The sequence below is a fragment of the Colossoma macropomum genome, unplaced genomic scaffold (assembly GCF_904425465.1).
Source record: "Colossoma macropomum unplaced genomic scaffold, Colossoma_macropomum, whole genome shotgun sequence".
NCBI classification, from domain to species: domain Eukaryota; kingdom Metazoa; phylum Chordata; class Actinopteri; order Characiformes; family Serrasalmidae; genus Colossoma; species Colossoma macropomum.
The window spans coordinates 245425-272528 of NW_023495625.1; the positions used below are offsets into that span (position 1 = coordinate 245425).

Here is a 27104-nt window from a genome sequence, read left to right on the forward strand (position 1 = left end):
CTGGGTCAAAGGTCAGATTCACAAAATGGCAAATATGGACGTCTCAGTATTTAATTCAACTTTTCTCAGTGATTGATTATGACAGGAATGCCGGTCAAGAGGAGGGAATGATTCATTAAGAAGTCTCACAATTTAATAATCTGTTAAGAACACGTATATAAAGAAGACCAGCTCAGAGATAAATACTACATAACTAATATGTAAACAGTGTAATATATTCTATAACAGCTCCCAGTAATGAAAAGCTAATGGTACATTTTCTGTAGTCTTCTGCAACTCTGAACTCAATCTTGGGGGGCTTTTTAAATGAATTGTATTCACTGTAAATAAGCTGGACTGCATTAAACAGGTGGATGTTTTTAGACAGTACATCTTCCCAGTCTGACAAATGACTTATATTTGAGTGTTTTTTTTCTACTTTGTATGTGTTATTAAGGAAATCTGAACCAGTTTTGTCAGGTTTAATATTTAAATTTTTATTTTGTGTGTTTGTACACTGAGAATAAAGACGTGTCTGATGGAATACAGACTTAAGAAGTGATTTTAACATTGTTGTGAGAGTTTATGTGTATTTTTTATTATTATTATTATTAGTAGTAGTAGTAGTAGTAATAGTAGTCGTGGTAGTAGATAGTGAAGGTCAATATGGCAAAAGTATAATATTGCAGTACTTCAGGAAATTTTCACAATCCACATTATGTCATGATATTTATTTTTTCTGACATCTGATCAGTTGGAACTGAGAAAAAATAACTAGTACTGCTACATTTTAAAACATACTACCAAACACTGTAAACACTGTGTTGCTTCTAATTTTGCTCTCTTTATAATGAAATATACAGTTGGTTTCTACAAACATTGACGACAAACACCATATGATCAGAAATGCGCACTGTATTATATTGTGACGTCATTTATCACGATAATGATAGTAGTGGTAGCTAAAGTATTATTATTAAAATTATTATTATACACATATTTTAACTGTATACATACATAATACAGTATACAAAAAGACACTGTGCTCATTAATGCAAAATAAAGGTTAAATAAACCAAAAACAGGAAGAGGGGAGGGGAAGGCAATGAGGACGTTACTCTGCAGTCACTATGGGGCGAAATTCATTCCCACACTGCCTTGTAAAACTTATGAGCTTCAGATTGAGTGTTTCAACTGTACAAGTGTTAGATATGACATCATCTTTTTTCCATGTACGTTGAATTACATAAACACCTGTTAAAATTCCATGTTTGTGTTGATCTTCCAATTTTAAATAAGTCAACACATCTTCTACAGGGAACACACTCGACTATGACGTTTCTACACTATTTTAGGTCACAGCTTCAATTTATGTGCTGAGATCAACATTTAGGGTATCCATGCAGCCTAAAAAGGTGCTGCACATTCAGTAGAGAATCAACAGGAGATCCACACTTACAGGAGATGACCAAAGATCTGCTCATTTAAGAAAATCTGTCTGGTTGTCTTCCCACAACATCCAACACAAATACAGCCAGTACAGAGTAACGCCTTCAAACCTTCCAGTGTTCATCAGTGGAGTCTTTTATACGGTGTGATAGAAGCATTTATAAAGTGATTGATTGGTGGGGCATTGCCCCCCTCAATGACCCCCTGTCACTGGGCCTGCCTTCACATCCTATTTAAAAGGACCTTCATGGCAAATGTGAGTGTGAAGGAGGCAAAGCCTAAATGTTAATGGTGGTGTATGTCAGTAACGTAGTGTGTTCTGACAGTGAGAAGGACTTTGGTTTGGTGCTCTGATCAATCAGCTCTTCTCACTTTTAACTCTTTTAAAGGCCAAGTGAGATGTTTTGTCCCCATCTGTGACTCGTGAGGAGGAACGGAGAGTCTGCTTGTTGGACGTTGTCCAGATGGCAGAGTGAGACTGAGTAGAACTGGCTTTAAGTGCTCTCACTGTAGAGGATCAGTATTGAAGACTGGAGCGTGAGCTGGCTCAACAGCAGTGTGTGGTTTCGGCCGGTGCCCTGGCGTTGCGTGACTGCTCCATTTGTATTGTAAGCTTCAGCTCAGCCACCTGCAGTTTCATAGCACCAGCAGTACACAGATTTCCAGAAATTTCTGGAATGCACTTCATCAACAGTCTCTCAGAAACTTCAGCAGCATCAGGTTAAATGAGGCATTTGGTTCAAAACTGTATGACCTCATTTAACAAGCTTTTAAAGCTGTAAAGCACTTACTTCCTTGTCTGCTTATCAGACGACACACAATACTGCACAGAAGGCACAATTTAAAGTAGTAGATATTTATTTTTGACATAATATCTATGAATAGCTGTTTGATTAGTGCGGTTTGGTCATGGCTTTTCAAATATGAGGCACTCTAGATATGAATGTTATTGTAAGTTTATTCTCAGTGTTATACAGATTTATTAATTGTAATGGAATCATCTGTAGCTTCATTCATCACAAATTTCTTAATTTGTTTGAAACCGAGAATATTAGCATCTTTTAACACATGTACCTGCAACAACATTCACCGATATCTTTCTAAATTCATTCTTGAGAAAGACCCTGAGAAAACGTCTCCGTCAGATTCATGACGTGTTCTTAAAGCGCAGAACCGTTCTCACCTTTGTGCTCTTGAGTGTATGTAGATTCTGTTCTTACCTAAGAACAAACCCCACACAAGAGAACACTGGGGAATGTCGGAATCTTTGGGAAAACTGCGGAAATTTCTTCTTAAGAACAGTTAGTGAATGAGGCCCAGTGGTTTCATAGTATTAAAAGATTTCCAAAGGTTTAAAATGTAGCCTCGATTTTAAATCCACAAAAACATGAGCAGACCAACACATATAATAACAAAGCAAGACATTTTTGGTTATTTACTCAAATCCAAAACATTATGATGTAAAGCAGTATTATAGACCCCTATTACTACTGTGAAATAGCATAAAATAAATAAATCTATGATAAAAACTCTGTTGATGACCTGCATTACTGCTTAGTGAGACACATGTTTCTGTTTTATGAAATCAGTGCATCATCAGCCAAGAATGTGGTTACAGTCAGGAAGCTGAGGGTCCTGATGCAGATGCAGATGCAGATGCTGAGGCTGCAGGAGCTCAGTGTAAACATAATCAGAAACAGTCCTGCAGTTTGATTAGAGATATCTAATGTTATGACAAACCAAACTGTTAATGTAACCAAGGCAAAATAAACAAACCAGGAAGCTGCACCAACAAACAAGACTGACTGATATTATTTGATGAATAAATACATATACATTACACACATCAACACGTCAGACGTTTAACGCACGATAAAGTCTTTAAAGCTGATTTACAGACGTCCAGAGAGGCCATGAGGTAGTCAGCATTTTTGCACTGGTATCTTGAGATCATGACTTGGGATGTCAAGATGACAAAAGATGTTTTCTCAAGATCACAACTTATTTTTCTTGTGATTTCGAATATATCAAAAGTTGTTTTCTTGAGATCACAACTTATTTTCTTGCGATCTCAAGATATCAAAAGTTGTTTTCTCAGGATACACAGGTTATCTTGAGATCACAGGACAAATAAGTTGTGATCTCTTTTGTTATCTTGAGATCACAAGACATTTAAGTCATTATCTTAAGTTAACAGTGCAAAACATTATAACCACCTCATGGCCTCTCAGGGCGTCCTACTCGCTTCTATTGTGGTCTGTGATCACATACAGAATAAACAGCAATAATACTGCACACAGCAGGTGGACGGCAGAGTGGACCTTCTGTCCATTGCAAGATGAAAAAAATAAGCTCAGATTTCTGTTCTGTTGCCAAACATACATCTTTTCAAACCTAGTTTGAATCTTCTTTCCGATGGACACTTTGGTTCTGTAGGAAGTTTATTCCATAAAAACATTCTTATTAACTGAAACACAACCGGTTTACAAACATCAGCAGCTACTGTCGCTTCATTATTGACACGTCCCAACTTGTTAAAAGATCTTAAATACATCCTGCTTTTATCTGCCTGGAATCTGAGGTGGTCCTAAATTTTACTGACATCACCCCCACAGATAGGACCAGTGATGATGTGACAAAAGCAGCTGAAATGTTTTAAGAATGGCTGGAGCAGCCAGTTCTGACTGAGGCTCTGGAGGTGCAGTGGTCCTAGTGGGTTCTAACCATCCTAAGTGCTTTGAGAATCTGGCTCCAGGTGAGTGGAGGGGAGGAGAGGATTCTGGGACTTGTAGTGTTCAGACTGTGACAGTTTGACCTTCCACACATATAGAACACTTGAAATTTATAAATCATTTGAAATTTATAACCAGATTTCCCCTTAAACATCGAATTGTGTGCTACAGTTTCTCATTAGGTTGAGTGAGATTTTGGTCAGTGCTCCGTAAAACCAACCACACAACAGCTGGTTAAAGGAAGAATGCATTTATGGGCAGAGCATGGAGGGGTTACCCACTGTGTCACCAACCCATCAGGCTATGAACAACATATGGATTCCATCTCCCAGAATCCTTTGGGAGATCACATGACTCCTGATCTCCCTTCACACTCCTATCAGCGCTCTCACTCTGCTGATTCTATGCACCTGTGTAATGTCATATGACCTTAGTAAGGTTTATAAGCCCGGGCTTTAGCATAGGCTAGTTGTGAGGTATTGTTTCCATTGTAAACTACTGAGCATTTATTCTATCATTTGTATCCTATTTTTTGACCATTGCTTTGTTATTTCGACTCTGCCTTGCGCTCTGCCCTTTGGACTGTTTGCTGGACTTTTCTGATTCGTGTTTTTGGCCCTTTTTGCTTGTTTCTCTGACTACATCTTTTGCCTACCCCATTGTGTTTGCTAGCATCGTGTTATGCTTACCATTGTCATTCTGCTGTGCTTTTTGGATTTGACCCATGCCTGTTTTTTGACTACGATTCTGGACTTTGATTCTGATAGTAAAACCTCTGTTGTGTTTTCAAACCCTAAGTGTCTGACTTTTGTTGGCACATTACACACTGTTGGACTGTCAGTACTCTATGGTTGCTGTATTCACAACAAAAATCAGTGGATATGTGGATTGTTTTAATTTTATTTCATCTTTTATTATATTTTTTAATGCCATTTTTTCACCTGCCCTCAGTTGACTCCATTTAATGCATTACAAAGATGTTGTTGGAAAAAAAAAAACCTTATCTCCATTTTTGTCATTTTTCAGTTTTTGACATAATCTGAAAATGCCTGTTGTCCATGATGAATGGACCAAAAGAAACAGCCCAAATTGACTCTGAAAAAAATCTGGTTCCATTGACTTACATTAGAAGTAAAGTAGGTTTTTTCCTTCTCCTGTAAAGTTACCATTTTGGAGATACGAGGTTTTCTTCCAAGCGATATCTTACTATGTCTGTCGTAATGTGAGCAACATATACCTTATAAGTGATATCTTACTTGAACAATAACTGCAATTTGGTTCTACTGACACCTCAGGAACTTAGTCACTGATGTATAAAGGCGCTGAGGATGGTCACATGTTGAGTAAGAGGCCAGCTGTGCTTCACTCCTCCGCACAGCTGCAGGACAAATTCCCCACGTTCACTGGCTGAATGACCTGCATTGTTAGAGTCAAACCTGCCACTGAAGTCACTCAGTCAATCAGGCAGCGACGCATCGGCTGTTATTATTACACTCTTTTATCTTCTGTAGTTGTTTTGAGCCTAGAGGCCATTCCAAAGGTGCCTAGTGTTAATCCCCCATATTGGGCCTTTGTAATGCCTTCTGATGGTCAGCTCTGGGTCATTCCTGGCCTGGATGTCCAGCACAAGCCACCAGGCTTGTTCTTAAGCTTGGCTTTGATGTTACTGTTAACCCTTAGAAGTCAATGTAAGTCATGAGTGTTACGTTGAATTTACCCCACATGTAGTTGCATAACTACTATAATTAATTACACAGCTAATTACTCAATAAATTACATTTACATTTAGTTACATTTAGTTAATTTTCAAATTCTATCTTCTTTTCTACTTACAAACACAAATGTGTTGACTGAAAATGTAGGAGTTGGACTGTCAACAGAATTTTCCTCTCATTTCATTGAACTACAAGTGAGAAATAATATCAAATAACACCATGATACTGTTATCACAGGTGAAAACGGTGACTTCTCAGAGTTTAATAACCCTTATATGCCCAGGGTTAGGGTCAGTTTTATTACACACTTCTATAACCTAAGAATAGCTCAACCAGCTTGCATTAAAGTCCCTGTAGTTACTGAATAATAAGCCTTAGTATGTATTAAGCTTGAGATTTTAAGGGGTTAAACAAACTGAACAAATTGAGATGAGTTAAATGAGGTGTTTGAGAGTGAAGAACCATTTTAAAGAACCTCCACATAATGAAAAGTACTGGCTGTACATCCAGCCAGTAACCATTGTTCTTAAGAGTATTTGGTCCCACGTTATATTGTGTCTCTAATAACTGTATAGTTACATGTGAACAACATATACAACAACAATGTAACTACTAATGATTTAGTCAGTGTTACAGATGGATTGCAGAAGTACACCTTATGTAATTACACGTGTATCGACTTCAGTTTTGCCTCATGTAATTACACAAGGGTATCTTAATAGATGTAACAGCCTATTCTCTCTCATGTAATTACACAAGGGTAATAACATTAATGTAAAAACATTTGTAATCTGACTGGAACAGCAGTTTTTTTGTGGAAAACTAACCAGTTACAGTTGAAAGATGGGGAATACAGCAGATGCCCCCTTATCTTAAAATGTAACTTTTATGTGTTGCATTAGCCCCAAAGCAATTTCTATATTACCACTCCATTATTACACAGTACCTACATAACAACATCACAGTTACTGCCCACTTACGTTAAAGTGTAAGTTTAACACTGCACTACAGGAAAGTTCCCGTGTAGAAGATACACTTGTGTAATTATATGAGGCAAAACTGAAGTTGATACACATGTGTAATTACATAAGATGTACTTCTGTAATCCATCTGTAACATTGACTAAATCATTAGTAGTTACAGTGTTGTTGCGTATGTTATTCATGTGTAACTACACAGTTACTACAGACACTTCATATGAAGTGGGACCAAGTATTTGATGTAAAATGTATTGCAACTGGTTTCTAATTATGAACTGCGCTGTTGAAGTATCTTGAAATATCAGCTGGCAGTAGAGAACTGAAACTTCAGTGGCAGGTCAGTAAAAAAAGGTAACAGTACAAAACAGATTCACAGAACCAAATTCTTCTCTAACTGCAGGCTGAAGGGAACTGGGAAACGCCCACTGACATGAGAGCAAAACAACATAATAACTACATCCAAACGTGCAGCTGCAGCGACAGAACCACCAAGTAACACTAATGAAGAGGAAAAGCAGCAGACCTCACAAATCGAGCTGTGCTTTGAGACAGAATATGAAGACAACATCATCACAAACTGTGTGTGATGTCATCGTTTAACCCCTTAAAATCCCAGGCTTATGACCTACTGATGCTTATTATTCAGTAAATACACAGACTACAATGCAAACTAGCTCAGCTATTCTTAGATTATAGAATCTAATCTGAAAGTGAAGGAGGTAATTCATCAAATTCAGCCTGATGACTAATAAACAACGAGTTCTTATCCAGAAATACAAATGAACTGAAACTTTGGTGCCAAGTCAATGCTAACGGTGATGGTAACAGTGCCTATTTTTCTATTTTACTGGTAGTATGGAGTAAAAATTGGTTTTGGAGAAGAACAGCAGCAGGTAATAGCTGCTACTGTTAGCCAAGTCCTTTTTACTGTTTAGCTTACTTATTTGGTCATTTTATGCCACCACCCTGCTGCAAAAAGACAGAAATGAATTCTATACTAGTCTAAGCTGGTTCATGCTGATTTAACTGGTCACCCAGCATGGTTGTGGTGGTTGACCAGCATACCAGCATCTAAAGCACAACATATCACTGCTGTCAGATCTAAACTTCATATCTCCAAAATGGTAACTTTACAGGAGAAGAAAAAAACCCACAACTTAGATAGATAGATAGATAGATAGATAGATAGAGAAGTAAATATAATATAATAAATGTAATTACATTTGTGTTATTACCCTTGTGTGTTTATGTGAGAGAAAATAGGCTGTTACAGCTATTAAGATACACTTATGCAATTACATGAGGCAAAATACATGAGGAATCACTGGTATCAGTATCAACTAACAGAATTCTGGAATTGTGACATACAGTTAACAGTAAAGGCCAAGAGTGCGAGAGTAAAGTCATTTTAGAGCAGAGCAGCTGCATGTTTGGACTTCTCCCCTCTTCAGTTCACTAATAAAGGAGTATTGATAAAACATGTCTATGATAAAAACACTGTTTATGATCCAGTGAGGCTCCGTCAGCATTACAGCTTCAGCACAACATGAACACAGTTTATGGTGGGGGGAGTGAATGATTTATGAGTATGGCAATAGTCTTGTTTTTCCTGATGACAGAAAATACTCTTCTGTGAGGTAAAAAAAAGAGAGAGAGAGAGACAGAGGGAGAGAGAGAGAGACAGAGAGAGAGAGGGAGAGAGAGAGAGAGAGAGACAGAGAGAGAGGGAGAGAGAGAGAATGACAGAGAGAGAGACAGAGAGAGAGAGAGGGAGAGAGAGAGACAGAGAGAGATGGAGAGAGAGAGAGAAAGAGAGAGAGGGAGAGAGAGGGAGAGAGAGTGAGAGAGAGAGAGAGAGGGAGAGAGAGGGAGAGAGAGAGACAGAGAGAGAGAGAGAGAGAGAGAGTGAGAGAGAGAGAGAGGGAGAGAGAGAGACAGAGAGAGAGAGAGAGAGGGAGAGAGAGAGACAGAGAGAGAGAGGGAGAGAGAGAGAGAGAGAGTGAGAGAGAGAGAGAGAGAGAGAGAGAGAGAGAGAGAGAGAGAGAGAGAGAGAGAGAGAGAGAGAGAGAGAGAGCACTGACAAACCTAAATGTCTGCAATCGACTGTTTTTCCTGCTGAAAAAAAAATTCTGACTTTGGCTCATGAGACTTTATTCATCAATGCTTTATGTGATCTGAAGACGCATGTTTGGACTTTTTCTTGTAGATGCACAGAAGAAATCTCAAAAAATATGAAGAAGAACAATCATGGAGAAAAAAATAAAACAAGGAGCATGTTTGACTTACAAACTGAAAAATGATATGTTGGGGTAACAATGACTGTATGTGTTGATGTGTTTGATTGAATACAAATGTGTAGCATAAATAAAGGGGAATTCCACCGGTTTGGTGTGAATTGCTCTGCTCTAGAGAAACTCACCAAGTCAGAATTGTTCACAGTGGTGGTGATAGACGTCCACCTCTAAAAGCTCCCTCGCAGAAAGTTATTAACAAGGTTTTGGCCTTAAACATCTTATTAATTCTTTTCAAATACACAACTATTTTAGCATAATCAACATTCCATATAAAAACTCAGGAAATAAATTGTTCTGTGCAGAACCACGAACACTCAAAGAAGCATTTGCATGCTTAAGTTGTTCTTTGCATGGTGAATGGATTCTTCAGCTTGATAGAGAACATACTGTATGGTTCTATAGAGCATTTTTTAAAAAAGGGCTCTATAGCACCAAAAAGGGTTCTTCCATTGTTCCAAGCTTGACATCGTAACAAAAGCAGAACCCTTTTTTTGGAAGACTGCACTAGCAAACTAGAAAAGAGTACTTCCTAAAGAAGAACTGTTAAACCAAATATTTTGTTGCCATTGAAGCATCAATCATTAGCCAACATGGGACCCCCCAAATACCAAGGGGTATTTCGCACACTGGCTGCATGTCCACGTTTGTCACAGTGAAACATATCAGCCACGTTTCTTATCACTATATAAAAGATGCACACGGCCCCTTTAGTGCTGAATGTACTGTCATTTTTCAGCTCATTAAGTCAGTTAAGGGTTTTTTATTGGTTTGTTTAATCAGAATAAAGATAAAACACAACTGATGTATGGTTAATATACCTGTTGATGTGGGGGTTTTTTTATTCAAAATGGTAGTTATGAATGAAAATAAATAAAAATCTACAATTTCTCCACTTTGTTAGATCACACTCTTAACATATCAAACACAACAACTGCACATAATCACATGATTAATGCAGAGGAGCAGGTTAACCGCTGAAATAGACACTTCTTAGTGTCGCTCTGTCACTGCTGGGCTGAATAGCCAACCTAAATATCCAGCCTAGAGCAGCTCTGTGGTTTCTAATCAAGTGGACAGGGCAGGAATGGTCCACCACCCAAACAGTATGTACTCAAGGGTGGTCCTATAGGCATCTCTTTTCATTGACGGATGGTGTAGAGGGGGCTGATAAACTGTGCAGGAACAGATGAGCTACAGTCTGTAACTCTAAACCTGTATGGTAGGTGTTTCTGATAAAATGGCCAATGGATGTAGATAAGTGTATGTGTTTCTTATAAAATAGACACACTGTATTCTCCTCTTGGAGTCTTAAAGGGTTTAAAAAATCAGCTAAATGCAGCTTTACAATCTATATTATACTTACCCTATAAAGTCTTTTGTCTTACAGAGTATTTCGTCTTTGGTAGAGTTTTTGAGGGTGGATGTTTTGTAGGAGAAGCCAAAGACAAAATTCCACTGTGGTGAACAATAAATGAGTAATAACCACACCTCTTATTCAATAACCAATCACATACTGAGGGTCCTGAGGGAATTGGGCCTTCATTAAGCTTATTACTCTCAACATAAAATCAATCAGTCAAACTCACTGATTTATACAGCAGCGCATTAGCTTAATCACACCTACTCTAATGCAGTACCTCTACCAGCCTGTCTGCAGCCATAAATCTGCATTAACAATATTAAAACTCCCCCCATCTTTCTACTCATCCTGTCACAGTCATCTCCATCACCTAATGGAGCGCCTCTCTGAGGAACAGAACATACTTCAACACATTATTTCCCCTTTTTTTAGCTTTCACTGATGCTCACTGATTAGTTTACTGTATCCTTAAATAAAGCAGATTTTTGTGGAAAATGGTGCATTTTTGGAGATACAGGTAGAGATAAAGGATTCTTGGATTTAACAGGAATTAGCTGGTATAGGCATTTAACCCCTTGAATGGCCAGGGCCCGCCGGTGGGCGCAAAGTGTTATTACACACTTCTACAACCTAAGAATAGCTCAGCCTGCTTGTACTGAAGTCTCTGTAGTTACTGAATAATAAGCCTGGGATTTTAAGGGGTTTATGTTGATTGAAAGATATTAGGTTACTCCTGTCTTTATAGTCTTGATGACTGGAGTAAGTGTAAGTATAACAGCAAGCATGAATGCCAGCTAGATTGATCATGTTTGCCTCTATCATTACATGTTGTACTACATTAAGGCCTGACCAAAGTGTGGTCAGGACGTTGGACCGAAGCTGTAGTGATGTGTTGTTTGTGAACATCATTGACATTGAAGCAACATTTTTTGTGTGTAAGTGAAAACAAACAAATGGGTAGATCTTATGACTGTGTAGCTGAAAATCACAAAAACCTCTTCTGGATTTCCTTGGAACATTCTGGCTCCACCCCTTTTATTATGTTATGTACTTTATTGATCCCCTGAGGGAAATTTGTCATTTTGCTTCCTAACTATGCCCAGTCTGGGAGCAACATAGCATTGCAAGCAAAGCAGCATTACCTGGGGCAGTGGGGGGGTTAAGTGCCTCGTCCGTGGACACAACCAGGAACACCCACGCAGTCCTGGGATTTAACCCTATAACCTTCTGGCTGCTGGCTTACCTCTCCTACTATGAGACTACCACCATCCAATATCCCCAACGCCTGTTCCTTGTTGTGTTAGTTTGTCTCTGGTTTTGTTTATGTGGTTCTTAGCTGTGTTTCCAAGTGTGCCTTGTTAGATCTTCTGACTTTTGTCTTTGTCTGTTGACAGCTTGATAGACTTGCCTGTGCCTGACTATCTTGTGATTGGTGCCCCTTGGAATTTATCCTGTGAAACTGCTCATCAACATCTGACGTTCTTTTTTTGAATAACAAACAATGCAGTATTTGTTAATTGATTAATTAATAGGTGAACTGAGGTTTTTTGACAGATAAATGGTGGATTATATTGCTAACTGGGCTAATTTTGGGAACAAAAACTGACAGTACTATAGAATGAAGAGCTATTTGTAAGCCGGCACTTGTTAGTGATCTGAGCCGACTGATCCAACTCACTGAAAAGAACTACAAAATGTGGCCTAATAAGAAATTTGAAAATTCAGAAATGTATATTAGTAGTTGTAATAGTTGTACGTCAGTTCATGTATACAAATCATCTCAGCAAATTATTGAAATGTATAACTTTCTAATAGTGACATTATGTATGTATGAATGTAATGTCTAATGTGTGAAGTAATAACTACTGTTAACAGATGTATGTAAAGCATATAAATAAAGTAATAAATGTATAAAGCTTATGTCACTATTAGAAAGTTCTGCATTCAGTATTTTACTGCAGTGATTTTATAAGTAAACTGATGTTGTACAATTCATTTATTATCAGCGAGTGTGTGTGTGTGTGTGTGTGCCGGCAGTCTCTGTAAACATGCCTCAACACCCAGCAGCTGCAGCATTACTGAGCAACAGCATGCTTACAACATATTACTCACCAAGCAAGAGCATATGAATATGATACTGAAGAGTTTTTACCACCACCACCATCATCATTGTTGTTGTCCACATCAACACCAATATACTCTTCATAAGCATCATGACAACCATCTTCATCACCACCAGAAAAAAGTCAAAGGGAAATTAAGTGAGTTTCCAAAACTGAAGTTCAAAAACTGAGTAAAAGCTCCAGAGAAAATGGGGCTCCTAACAACCACCTGGAAGAGCTGGTAGACCCCAAAACTGCCCCCATCAGATAAACAGCACTTAAAGCTTTCATCTCTGAGAGAGAGGAGAAAATCAAGCTGCTTCAGATCTGAAAACATCCACAGGTGTTTCTGTCCATCCTTCCACTGTGAGAAGACGACTCAGCGCTGTGGGTCTGAAAGGATGTGTAGCTGTTCAAGAAGAACCTCACTGAGAAAAGGAGACGGACACATCAAACAAAGAAGCTGAACAATGGACTGACCACCCCAGAGTCCAGACCTCAACACCACTGAATGTGTTTGATTACTTCAGAAAATCATCAACCAGCTTCTAAGACTGAACTCTGGAGTGGTTGAAGTGATTTTTCTGTTAAATCAGTGTTTTCTTTTTTTCCTGAAACTAAAAAATGAATAATTTGTATCTAATGGCGGTTGCTACTGGAAATTAAATAAATTTGCACAACATGTACATGGTAGGTGTTTCTGATAAAATGGCCAGTGAGTATAGGTTCAAGGTAAGTGTTTTTGATAAACTGGCATAGCACCCACATGCACTCGTACACGTGCAGAGAGTCTGTGCTGCACAGATCACAGTGAATGAGGAGGTGGTGAAGAGTGGAGGGGACAGACTTCCTCTTCCTCATCATCACTGCGCTGAGGTCGTCAAACTGTCTGACAGATCTGGAGCCTTTCAAACCCAAACCATCGCACAGATCCTCCAACATGTGCTGCCCAAATGCAGCAGATCATTCCATCATTTCATCAGTTTATCTCTTCTTTCCTGCATCAGACCGGTGGGCTCTTCACTGCAGAGGCAACTGTACTGCTGTGGCTATGAGAGAGAGAGAGAGAGAGAGAGAGAGAGAGAGAGTAAGAAAGAGCAGGATGAGAGGAGCAGAGGCTGAGAGGAAGATGAGGTCAGAGGTATTTCCACAGCAGATGACTCCTTTTAGGGATGTATAACGCCACTGATCTTTCTTCTGATCCAAAACGCATCTATAACACACTACCCAGTAACACAAAGGCTAATATCCCAATACCAATACCAATATTAATATTAATTAATATTAATTAATACTAATACTAGTAGTACTACTAATACTATTAGAAGTATTCTGCACACAAAATGGGGGATATCTTGTGATATTTACAGTAAAAAACAGTAAATCTATACAAAAGTATTTTTGAAAATGTTTACATTAGTAATTAACTTAATTGTTCATATAGTAATAATAAGTTAATAATACATACACACATTTTCTGAACTGCTTATCCAGTTGGCCTGACTGCATGTCTTTGGACTGTGGGAGGAAACCCATGCAGACATGGGGAGAACATACAAACTCCACACAGAGAGGACCTTGTTGGACATCACATTCCAAAACCATGGGCATTAATATGGAGTTGACCACCTTTGCAGCTTCACTCTTCTGGGAAGCTTTCTACAAGATTTTGGAGTGTATCTGTGTGAATTTGTGACCATTCAGTCATTTGTGAGGTCAGACACTGATGTTGGACAAGAGGGCCTGGCTTACAATCGCCGTTATAGTTCATCCCAAAGGTGTTCAGTGGGGTTGAGGTCAGGGCTCTGTGAGGGCCACTGGAGTTCCTCCACACCAGATTGGTCACTCCATGTCTTTATGGAGCTGCTTTGTGCTCAGGGACTCAGTCATGCTGGAACAGGAAAGGCTCTTCCCCAAACTGATCCTACAAAGTCGGAAGTTTATAACTGTGTAAAATGTCTTTGTGCTGCAGCATCAACATCACCCTTCACTGGAACTGAGAGCCCAAACCCTGAAAAACTGCCCAGCCCATCATCCCTGCTCCACCAAACTCTACTGTTGGCACTCTGCATTCCATTAGGTAGTGTTCTCCTGACATCCGCCGATCCCAGATCACTCCAGAGAATGTTTTCACTGCTCAGTCCAGTGGCGGTGTGCTTTACACCACTCTAGCTGACGCTTGGCATCTTAGGCTTGTGTGCAGTTGCTCGGCCATGGAAACCCATTTCATGAAGCTCCTGATGCTCAGTTCTCATGCTGATGTTGCTTCCAGAGGTAGTTTTGAACTCTGTAGTGAATGATGCAGCAGAGGATAGGTCATTTTCATGCGCTACACTTCAGCACTTGTCGGCCTGCTCTGTGAGTTTGTGTGGTCTAGGGTTTTGTGGCTGAGCTGTTGTTGGTAGATCTACTAACAACAGATCTAGCAGGGCAGAAATTTCATGAACTGACTTGTGGCAGAGGAGGCATCTTATGACAGTGCCATGCAAAGCCACTGAGCTCTTCAGTATGACCCGTTCTAATGCCACTGTTTGTTCGAAGAGACTGCAAGGCTGTGTGCTTGAGTTTATACACCTGCTAAGCGATGCGTGTGACAGAAACCCCTGAACTCAGTAATCAGGAGGCCTGTCCACATACCTTTGGCCATATATTCTCTAACTAAAGGTGCTGAAGATGTATCCTTGAGGGTTCCACAGCAGTGATAGTGTTTGTGCCCTGAAACAGTAAGAATATGTCTAATAATATAATTTCTCGAGCAATTACACTGTATCACTGTGCAGGAAAATCCTCAGCAAATCACTGTGGGATCATAAGCTCATCACACACTTCATTAAACCCGGCCAGCGGCTCTCTAGAGCGGGTGTGCGAGAGAGAGAGACAAATCAGGTGATGATGTTCATTAGCTCATATACCTGCTGATTCTAAGGTCAAAGGTCACTGACCTGATGCCCCACATGCTGGGAGAATATGAGCACCGAAATCAGCCAATCAAGCGGAAACATTCAGCTGACAGTCATGTTCTGTTACACACACAGACCCACTTTTACAGTGTTACACTGACTCCAGTGTCCTCTAATACAATAACAACACTTATTTCAAAAGAATATTCAGAACAACAGTTACTTTTTTAGGAAATTATTCTAGAATAATTAGTGATGTTCTACAGGAACAACATGTACACAAAGCATTCATAACATATTCATAAACAGTACAGTAACACTCCATTTTAATAGGCCCCTTTCACAAGAAACAGAAGTGTGTCAGAAGCACTGGGTAAAACAAGTTCCACTGTTGCCTTACGGACAGCTACTAACCTCAGAAATACAGGTGTTCATATCACTTCAGCACCACAGAAAGGTGAGTCACATCTTTGTCATAGACTTAAATTCGAGGATGAATCCAGACTGTTGAAGAACCAGACACACAATAATGTGGGAGTCCAGACGAAATAAAGGATATGATGAATGATTTGTGGAAAATTTTCTTCACAGCTGTCAGAGCACAGTAACGTCTGCTAATGACTACAGAGTGATAAATCAATGTGGAGGTGAAAGCCATGTTAGCTGGAGATGCTGAAACAGCTCACTAACAATAAACTAGTTAAAGCAGCAAAAAGCTAAACATCCCTGCAGGGGGGCATGGTGGGTCATCAGGGTCTGCAGCGCCACTGTAGATGGTTTCTTATTTGCATTTATAATCACTCAGCTGGTTTCCTGACACGTTTAATCTGCAACAAGAAACTGTCAAACACTAAAAAGTCGCGAGGCTGAAGTCAGCTCCTTGTTCGAATTTTCCTGTTCCACCTTAAATGGTGCAGCAGTTACATTCTGGCGGCTCAGGCACTATTAAAGGTGGAACCACCGGCTCCAGTGAACGAACATCTGCTCCCCGCTGAGCTCTCGCTCTCTCAGCTGATCGTTTTTGAGGGAGAAAATGAAAACTGTTCCTCTGAAAGCGGCTGCAGCAGCAACTTTCAAGCACAAACTGCATTCAGTGTAACGTTAGACAGCAGCGCTGAAATGCAGACACAGAGGTTCTTTTCCTCTGTATGACAAAGTTTGTTCCTTTATTAATGACACAAACTTGTTTTTCCTCTGATCATCGTCAGCTGACAAACCACTGAAACTGAGATGAGACTGTTTTTGCTTGAAGCTCTAATACTTGAGTGAGCTGGACACGCTCTGCTCATCATTGTTGCTATTGTTATTGCTTTAGTGGAAGCAGCCTCACCCTGCAATGACTACTTTCTTGTGGGTACAGGATCTCTGGTGTGAATGATCCTCTCCACCACATCCCATAAACACTTGATTGGGGCAAATTTGCAGGCCACACCATTTGTCAGAACTCTCCAGAATGCTCCTCAAACCAATTCTGGACAACTTGGGCCTGATGGCATAGTTCATTATCCTGCTGGAATGTCCCATCATTGTGGAGATATCAGTATGGAAATTGATTATGAAATGGTGTTACATATACATATATGTGTGTTTGTGTGTGTGTGTGCGTGTGTGTGTGTGTATGCGTGTGTGTGTGTGTGTGTGTGTGTGCGTGCGTGTGTGTCTGTGTGTGTGTGTATTATGGGAACAAAACCTCATATTTCCAAATTGTATGTCCAAAATGGCAATTTTACAGCAGAAAAACAAAAAAACAAACATTTTACTTTGAATGGAAGTCAAGCAAGTTTGAGACCATTCTATTGGTCCATTTATCCTAACATTGCAACACACCGTAAAGGGCAACTGCCATTTTCAAATTCTGTAATACAAAAATGAAAATGTAAGGTTCCCGTATATATTGTGTATGGTGTGTGTAAGTATCTGCAGTCAATAATAATAATAATAATAATAATAATAATATGTATCATATGCATTATATATGTGTAATTATCTCTAAGTAACAAGACTTTGTATCATCTATCCCTCCCTAAACTTAACCTCAGCACTTTTTAGAATCTTGTAGGTAAGGCTTGTTTTTCTTGTTTTTCATGTTTGTTTTTCTAGGTTTATGTATGTTCATCAGACAAAAATCAGGAGATTTTTTTGTCCTGTAAGTGTATGAAAATACATACACACACACACACACACACACACACACACACACATTTTTGGCTGTGTGTAGATGCTACAAAGCCAGAGAAATAACAGGTTTCAGCTGTTAATGGCATAAAATACAGAAACAATAAATCAGAAAGTGGCAGAGAGAACAGATACACACACACACACATACACACATACACACACCCACCCACACACACACACACACACACATACACACACACACACACACCCACACACACACAGGCCATGTTTTATAGCAATCAGTACCACTAACAGAACACAGACTAAAAAATGAGCTGATTTAGTTCAAGTTTTCAGATTAATGTCACAAAAACTATAATTAACAGCTTACATTTACTGAGCCATCAGGCTTTTATTCATTAAGATCAGTTATAGCATCTACACTCACCATCAGGACCAGATCATTAGTCGGAATTGATTTTGTGTGTGTGTGTGTGTGTGTGTGTGGAGAAGGAGGACCAGTAAGCAACCAGACAGTGTAACTGAATATCACTGTGCAAGAAACCTGTGCACTAACCTTTTATTTACATATTTACAAATGACACGCCCCCCAATTACTCTCATATATGACTTGTTTGAATCAAAAGTCATGCAGGTGTTGTGAGCCAGCGATATACACTCTTAAAAAAAAGGTGTTATAAAGGGTTCTTTTTGAATGACACCAAGGAAGAACCACATTTGGTTCCCCAAGTTTGAAAAAGAGTGAGTGTGAACAACCTTTTAAAGGCCTAACGAAGGTTCTACACTCACACCTCATTCACAACAAATGAACATCACTAAACTGAGCCATCCGCTGGATCTCTGTGTCCAGAACTGGGACCCCAAACGTTTGGTCAGCTTGAAATAACAATAATTGAATATATATATAAACATACAACATGTATATGGTATTACAGCTATGTGTTAATTTTTCCCATATTTATAAGCACAAAGTCAAAGGAAAGACATTGTGTGCATTTTAAGTGGATACCCAAAACGAAAATGTCTGGCTATTTGTTTCCCTTCACTGTCTCTTTTGCATTTTATTTAAAACAGTATCTTTAAATCCTTTTATTGTTTGGGTAATTTCTGCTGTCAAAATCTTTTGTTTTGGATATGATCTATGAATACTTGACAAGCACAATCGATGCAGTGGCGGAGTGTGTTCAGGAGTTATTATTATGGAAACAGTCTCTGATTGAATTACAGGTGTGTGGGATGGAAAATCTTCTAATGTCACGTTCAGTTCACTGTTTTTTTTTTTTTTCTGAAGGTTATGGAAAGTCAAATGCTCATTATTAAAACACCAGATTTAATGAATGAGTTCATAAATCCCTTCAGAGATTACCATCAAATACTGCAGCACTGCTTACACTACACACACACACAAAAGACCTCTAGCCAGGAACATGCATACCTCCGTCACTCCACCTGCTCTCTTAATCCTGAAGTGTCATGTAGTGCCCTCTAGTGTAGCTTCAGAGCTATTACATTTTTCAAGCATCAGATTCTGAACATGTTCCAGAAACCTAACAGAAACAGCATATAACTGTTTCTACCTGGTGACCAGATCTGCATTTAGAGCCAACCTATTCCTTCAACCTAATGAGAAACTGTAGAGCAGACTGAGTTTATATCACAATACCTACATTTAGAGTCAGTTATTCATTCAGCCTAATGAGAAACTGAAAAACAGACTCAGTTTATATCACAATACATACATTTAGAGTCAGTTATTCATTCAGCCTAATGAGAAACTGTAGAACAGACTCAGTTTATATCACAATACCTACATTTAGAGTCAGTTATTCATTCAGCCTAATGAGAAACTGTAGAACAGACTCAGTTTATATCACAATACCTACATTTAGAGTCAGTTATTCATTCAGCCTAATGAGAAACTGTGTTAATGTTAGTCTGTAATAATGTTACTGCCTAACAATGTCCTGTGATAACTGAAGATTCTTTGCTATGGCTAAAGCTACAGTAATCAAACTCTCAGATGCTTTAGTTTGTACATGAACAGGCTAAAGTAAATGAGAAATATGTTATAGTCCAATGATGACAGAATGTTAAAGCTCACGTATTACATAGCAGCTTATTTGTACTAACTCAACAAGACTTTCAGCAAGACTGGTGGAAAAAAAATGCTTCCAGACAAAGAGAAGTTAAAACAGATATTTTATTTAAGCCCAAATAGAAGAGTCTGTGTTACTGGAAAATGACAAATAAAGTAAGGTACATAAATTTGCTGCCATATCAAAACTTAGTTACTCTCTTTTTCACACTATTTTTAAAACTGCCCTCTACAATGTGTAACATTTCTTGAGTAATGAACCAATAGGAATGGTCAAAAATTACTCTATGCTAACTTTAACTGAAATTAAAACCTTTCTGCTTCTCCAATAAAGTTACCATTTCTGACAACAACAATATGCCTCAAAACAATCATATAACACAGCAACAAATAAAATATGTCAGTAAGTTTAAAGGTTTATCTGAGTGCCCTTCAAAGGAGATCAAGTACTACTGTATAATAACCTTAACCTTAAAAACATTTTATAAAGAGGAGCTTAGTGCACCAAGTTGCAACACAGGAAATTCTACTGTACCACCTGCCTGGGGGGCTGGTGTGGAATCTGTAATAACAAGAAAGTGATGATGATTTGTGATTTATTTCTGATACTGTAAAGTTGTTTATTCATTTGACATATCAATTTACTTTTTCCTATATTTTTTCAGAGTAGATTTGAGTGGATCTTGTGTGTGATCTGTTTCTGAACTTTTCTTAGTGCCCTGCTCCCCTCTGCCATAGTCACCCCACTTCTTTGAAGTCTGCTCTGCTTGTCTAGGTTTAGTCTCTGCTCCTTTAGGCACTTCAGCTAGATAGTCGAGACCTGCTCCACTTGACACTGGTGGCTGTCTTGACTCATACTTGCCACTCGACACTGGTGGCTCTCTTGACTCATACATGCCACTCGACACTGGTGGCCGTCTTGCCTCATCTCCTCCACTCCACGCTGGTGGCCGTCTTGCCTCATCCCCTCCACTCCACACTAAAGGCGGTCTTGCCTCATCCCCTCCACTCCATGATGGTGGTTGTTTTGCCTCATCCATTTTACTTGGGGTTGATCGCTTGCCACCTGCACCTTCTCTTTTTGTTTCCTTCCCAGTGTTTGCAGTCAAGGTTTCATTTGCTGTTTCTGAATTTTCAGAACCAAAGCCGAACCAAGAAAATACTGTGTTTACACCTTCTGTAATCATGTTCTTAAAAGAGGCATCCAATCTGAAAGGAAAAAAGGAACAAAACAATTATTATATGCATTACTTACCAACCATCTCACTGTGTTTTTTTTTGTGGCACCTACACAGCTTTACGGTTGAACTGATGTAAACACCCATAGTCAGTTTAGTTATTTTATTTTATAACATTTACATACATAACACTAGAATTATTCAGAGAAGTACGTCTTATGCAAAAAAAAAAATAGTTTTGCTTTTAGGCTACTAGCTGAAGGATAGAGTTCAAATAAATAGACTAATTAGGCTACAGTACATACATTTATTATGCTTTGTAGGTAAAACTCACTTGACATTTTCAGCTGATTTAAACCACAACATAAACCCCAGAGCATGTTACACAAGTAAGTTAATATGATTAAGTTGGTTAAATCCTGAGTTAACCCCCCTGTCAAAAATAGAAAAAAAACAGCCTTTTTCTGTCTGTCTGCGTATGCTTACAGTATCTTGCATCCTGAATCCTTCAGCACTTCAGCAAGGTCATTCACTGATGTCCCTGGTTTGTTTCCACACAGATCAAGCACTTTCAGGTGTGAGGAGTTTGATTTCAGAGCTGCAGCCAGAGCAGCACAGCCTTCCTCTTTTATACCGCAGTTCTTTAGCCTACGGACAAAAAAAAGATATTCATGACAACATTTAGACAGTAGTTTCAGTGAAGACTAAGGTTTTCCTTACATGCTTTGACAATTTAAAGCTCAATTTTCTTTGCGTTACACAATGGTTAAGTTACTTACAGTAGTTTTTCTAGTTTACAGTTTTGAGTCTTCAGTACAGCACAAAAATCCTTCATTCCTGAATCCTGAATTTCATTCTCACTCAGATCCAGCTCTCTTAGGTGTGAAAGGTTTGAAGAAAGAGCTGATGCCAGATCAGCACAGCCCTTGCCCTTAATACTGTTCTTATTTAGCCTACAGAAAGAGAATTCAAATTAAGTTACTTCAGTTCAACTAAAAAAGTAATATTGCACACTTAATACATCGTCACTGTCCAAAGAAAAACAAGTATCTCCAAAATAGTAACTTCACAGGAGACGGCAAAAACATCTTTACTTTCAATGTAAGTTAATGGAAAGAGATTTAATTCTAAGCAACTTTGGAGCATTTGTATTGGTCCAATCATCTTCAAATCTTCACACAATGTAAAGGACAGCTGCTGAGCTCAAATGATGCAGAAAAGTGAAAATCGCAAAAAGGGGAGATACCTGTTTTTCATTGGACAGCAACAATATATTGAAGAAACTTAATATAATGTATTGCAGCATATTCCAGACTTTATTCACATTCAAATGGAATTGTGAAAATGCAATTATGTAGTTACAATTACATTTCCAAATGCAATTTGACAACTTGCTGATTGTTTTTACTCACTTCAGTTTCTCCAGTTTACAGCAAGCATTCTTCAGTAGAATGCAGAGCTTTTGCACTCCTGATTCATTTAGTTTATTCTCATTCAGATCCAGCTCTCTCAGGTGTGAGGGGTTTACAATCAGAGCAGAAATCAGATCAGCACAGTCTCTCTCTGTAATACTGCCTGATTTATACAGCCTGTAGAGAGAGTAAAGAAGAGAGAATATCAGTCACATTTAAGATGTAAAACAAAATGGAAATTATATGACTATAAATCCTCCAAATGTTTTAATTTATATAGTGGTTAACCTCTTATTTCACTTGAAAAACAAGCATAACACAGGTCAAGCACTTTAACACTTAAAACAGTATTTTAAAACTATGAATTTACTCATTAAAACACTTACTTAAGGGTCTTCAGTCTGCAGTGTGAATCCTCCAGTACTCCACATATCTGCTTTACTCCTACATCCTTTGGTTGGTACTTCCTCAGATCCAGGTCAGTCTGCAATAAGGGATCTTTTCTGAGAGCTTTAGTAAGAGAGTCATGGGCTGCATCTGCAGCAGGATTTTTCAACAACCTGCAGAGGGAGAGAAATTTTTCTCATGACATTCAGATAATGTAGAACATGTATGAATGTATGAATTCTAGATAAAATGTAGAATGCTATCATTTGTTGTATGGTTTTTATGTAACAAAGCTTGATAAGTCATTCACCTGAATGCATTTAGTTCATTTTTATTTAAATTATTGTGTTTATTTTTATTTAAATGATTGTATGTAATTTTACTAAATCTAAAATCTATTTTAGCCTTAAGCCTGAAGTTAATCTTTACCTTATTTTCCTTGGTTTATTTCCTGAAGATGTGTTACTGATCAGCTCCACTCCTTTATCTCCAGGATCATTCCCACTGAGATCCAGCTCTTTCAGGAGTGATAAGTAATTTGATTTTAGAGTTGAAGCCAGAGCAGCATATCCTTCCTCGCCTACACTACAGTCTGAAAGCCTGGACAGAGTACACACATCCATTTAGTGTTTGGCATTATCATTTACTTAATACACAGTTAACATAAAGGTATTAAGAATAAAAAGCATTCATTTTCAATCCATTTAATTCACTGAAATCATAATGTGAAATCAAAACATAATGTGCCTAAACCATTTTCTAGATTAAGCCTTATCCTGGCTCATTATGTTATGTTAGACAGGCAAATGGTCTTTTATAACTATTAACAATATGGAGCCATTTTAGTTGTCCTTTTGATTTATAATTAAACATCTTCCAAACATCAGTTGTATAGCAAACATTCCCAGCTGATGATTTTCCAGTAAGCATAAGGGGGATGACATCATTAACATTACTAAGAACAGCTTTTAAGTATTTTTTTGACATTTCATTGACATACTGTTCTTATTGTTTTGCAATCAAAACACAACATTTTATTGTGACAGAAGACATTAAGATATTACCTCAGGGTTTCCAGTTTACAGTGTATATTTTTCAGCGCAGTTGAGAGTTTCTTCACTCCTGAATCCCCTAGGTTATTGTTACTGAGGTTCAACTCAGTCAGTTTGGAATCTTTTGAACTGAGAACTTTGGCCAGATATTCACAGCTTTTCTCTGTTAGGTCACATTTGTTGAGCCTGAAAGTAAAATAACATATCCATATATGGCTGTAACAAGAGACATGTGCTTGGCTGTTTCACTGTATGTGATGGATATTTTACGGTGATGTGAAAATGCTCATAATCTTTGGTTCTGGGAACATCAATCTTTGCTGTCACTTCAGTTTAACTAACTTGTTATGCAGCAAACACAGTTGTAGAAATAATAAATATTTTTCTCCATAGAATTAAAATTGTGATTGAAATTGAAATGGAACATGTAACAATGTGGCACTCTAGATTAAGCCATGCAAAATATAATTGTCTATATCTCAGTTTAATTGAATGCTATTTTTTTTTCAAAACACTATGTATTTATACTACTACTCCTACCACTACTAATTATAAAAATCATTAGTAGTATTAATAGTAATATAAATACATAGTGTTTAATAAAGTCTTAAGTTAATTTACCTGAAAGATTAGAATTATATGGGACTTTTATTGCGATATCATTGAAGTTATTATGAGTGGAGTGTTAGTAAAGTGGTTAATTTTGTGTTCGCATGGATTAGATAATAGAGTAGATAATTCAATTCATTTCTTAACTATGCTGCACTGTATCTCCTGCTGTGTCCTGAATGAATCCATGAAGGTAGATTTTACTAACTACTGCTCTGAAATAGAATACTCGCTGAATTAGTTGTAGCATTCATTATGCGTCAGGTTCGGGTTTAAATGGTTCTTCTTGCAGTCTGTTTCTGCTTTTAACATTGTAATCATCAGTCTGAGCTGATTTTATAGAGCTTATGTTGGGGAACCATACACAGTGTCTGCTGGGCAGATGTACCCATCAGATGGAAATATTTAGCAGCAGAAAATGCAAAGTATGATTTGCAGATCGGCTTTAAGGACAAATTATACATATTTGACAGGATGTATGAAGTTTGAGACCCCTGCTCTTGACAAATTAAGACAGCATATATCTCCATGATTAAATGAATTCATGCATTAAATGAATGTAGGGTCTGAAGGAAAATTGCTACAGGATTTATCCTACATCATTGCAAAATTAGAATGTAAGAAATCATCACCGTACTTTAAGATTCTAATTTTAAAAAATAATCATGAAAAAACTTACTTAAGTGTCTTTAATTTGCAGTGAGAGTCCATCAGTAGAGCAGAGAGTTGCTTCAGTTCTGTAGGTCCTAGTTTTTTTGAGCTCAGATTCAGCTCTGTTAGAAGCAAGGGCTCTCTTTTTAAAGATTCAGAGAGGAAAGCATGGGCTTCTACTGCATCATCACTTGTCAATAGTCTGTACAGACAAATAAGTGTTTATTGATAACAAATTGTATTCCACAGTAAGAGTAGCTTTGTAAGCATTTAAAGTAGCATTAAACTGTAAATATTATTCTGAACGTAAAACAAGCCAAAATGCTGGCAGATATGTCTAGGTTAAAGGATACACATATAGGGATGGTAATGTTATATGGATAAATTAAGAAATGGAATATGGAACTAAGCAATACCCCAGTGTTACTATCTTCATATAGTGTGCCTTAAAGCAAAGGCTTTTTAGTGAAATCATATTTGGATCTCCTAGTCAGTCTCACTTCCTTTTTATTCCCCACTCTAAATATTGGGTGGAATTCCCCATTAAAGGTCTAAGAAATGTGTTTATTTTCCTATTTTTGTCAGCCATAAGGAATAATGAGTTCTGATACTTTTTCTTTCAGCTGAGGAGCTACATGTTGAGTAAGTTATTAAAATCAATAATATTTGATGTTGTGCTGCAGTATGGTTTAGAACAAAACAACTTTTGTTGTTTTGTTAAAGCATGTATATTTTACACATCACCTCATATATTATATATCATGTTTTATTAAGAAATTAAACATACCTAAAAACTAAGACAAACAGTATTACTTCAGACTAATATTCATGTAATAAACTCAAGATGTTTTTTCCTGCTTAACGAACTGCTCACCTAAGTGTCTCCAGTTTATATTTTGGATCTTTTTGTAAATCAGTGAGCAACTTCACGCCTGTATCTCCAGGATCGTTCCCTCTGAGATCCAGCTCTGTCAGGTGTGATGAAGGGTTGGATTTCAGAGCTAAAGCCAGAGCAGCATATCCATTCCCTGTTATACTGCAGTCTGAAATCCTTGAAAAGGAAGAGAAATATAGTTATTACATTTTTTATTCTTGTGACTCTTATTTAGGTTCATGACATGTCTGTCTTGCTTATAGAATAACTAGTTTGCAAGTTTCTTGTAATAGCCATGATAGTCATCAGATTTTGCACATGGCTTAGTTTTAGTTGACAACATTTAATTGACAATATGTCTAACAAAATCTATATGCTAACCTTTTGCCTGTAAGCAAAAAAAAATGTTAGTTAAACCTAGTCAAACGACTAACCCAAGTTTTTGCAGTCTGCAGTGTGAATCTTCGAGCAGAAGAGAAAGTTGCCTGACTTTTGTGTCTCCTTGTATTTTCCCTTTCAGATCCAGCTCTGTTTGCAGTAAGGGGTTTAGATTTAGAACTTGAGTCAGAGAAGAACAGGCGTCTTCGGCTTCAGAACGTTTCAACAACCTACAAAGATGGTAATATCACATTAGAAACACTTACAAGCAGAGTGAAAAAAATAAATATGTATTTTTATTTCTCTGTTTATTGTTTCTTAGTCATGGAAAAAGTGTTCACCTCCATTCAGTGTACTTTCTTATTGGTCCAGTAAATCATCACATGCTCACCTCAGTGTCTTCAGTTTACAGTTTGGATCCTCTAGTAGATTAGTGAGCAGCTCCACTCCTGTATCTCCAGGATCGTTCCCTCTGAGATCCAGCTCTTGGAGGTGTGATGAGGGGTTTGATTTCAGACCTGAAGCCAGAGCAGCATATCCTTCCCCTGCAATATGACAGTAACTGAGCCTAGGAGTAAAAAGGAAAATGGAGAACATTCAGAATTTCCTTAATAATGTGAATATACTGATAGCATGATGATGTTTTGCAAAAGTATGTATACATATAGCTGTTTATGACAAGGCTTAATTTCAGGGTATCTGCAGTGTCTAGATATACAGAAGGAACAGCAATGAAAGTAGTGGGGAAATGGCACAAAGTATTGTGCAATAGTCTTAGATATGTAAGTTATGGCATACTTTATATTTTATACTTGATT

The 27104-nt window shown here is 38.0% G+C and overlaps 1 protein-coding gene across 1 annotated transcript in view; it reads right to left on the minus strand.

Annotated features, from left to right (window-relative positions):
* Positions 1-20386: 20386 nt before the first annotated feature.
* LOC118802614 (protein NLRC5-like) overlaps positions 20387-27104 on the minus strand; it is a 36792-nt gene continuing 30074 nt past the window's right edge. Inside the window, 11 exon segments of the mRNA XM_036563090.1 lie at positions 20387-20954; positions 21410-21571; positions 21703-21876; positions 22336-22512; positions 22722-22895; positions 23152-23322; positions 23787-23960; positions 25063-25236; positions 25909-26085; positions 26343-26516; positions 26678-26854. Coding sequence (XP_036418983.1) covers positions 20387-20954; positions 21410-21571; positions 21703-21876; positions 22336-22512; positions 22722-22895; positions 23152-23322; positions 23787-23960; positions 25063-25236; positions 25909-26085; positions 26343-26516; positions 26678-26854 — 2302 coding nt within the window.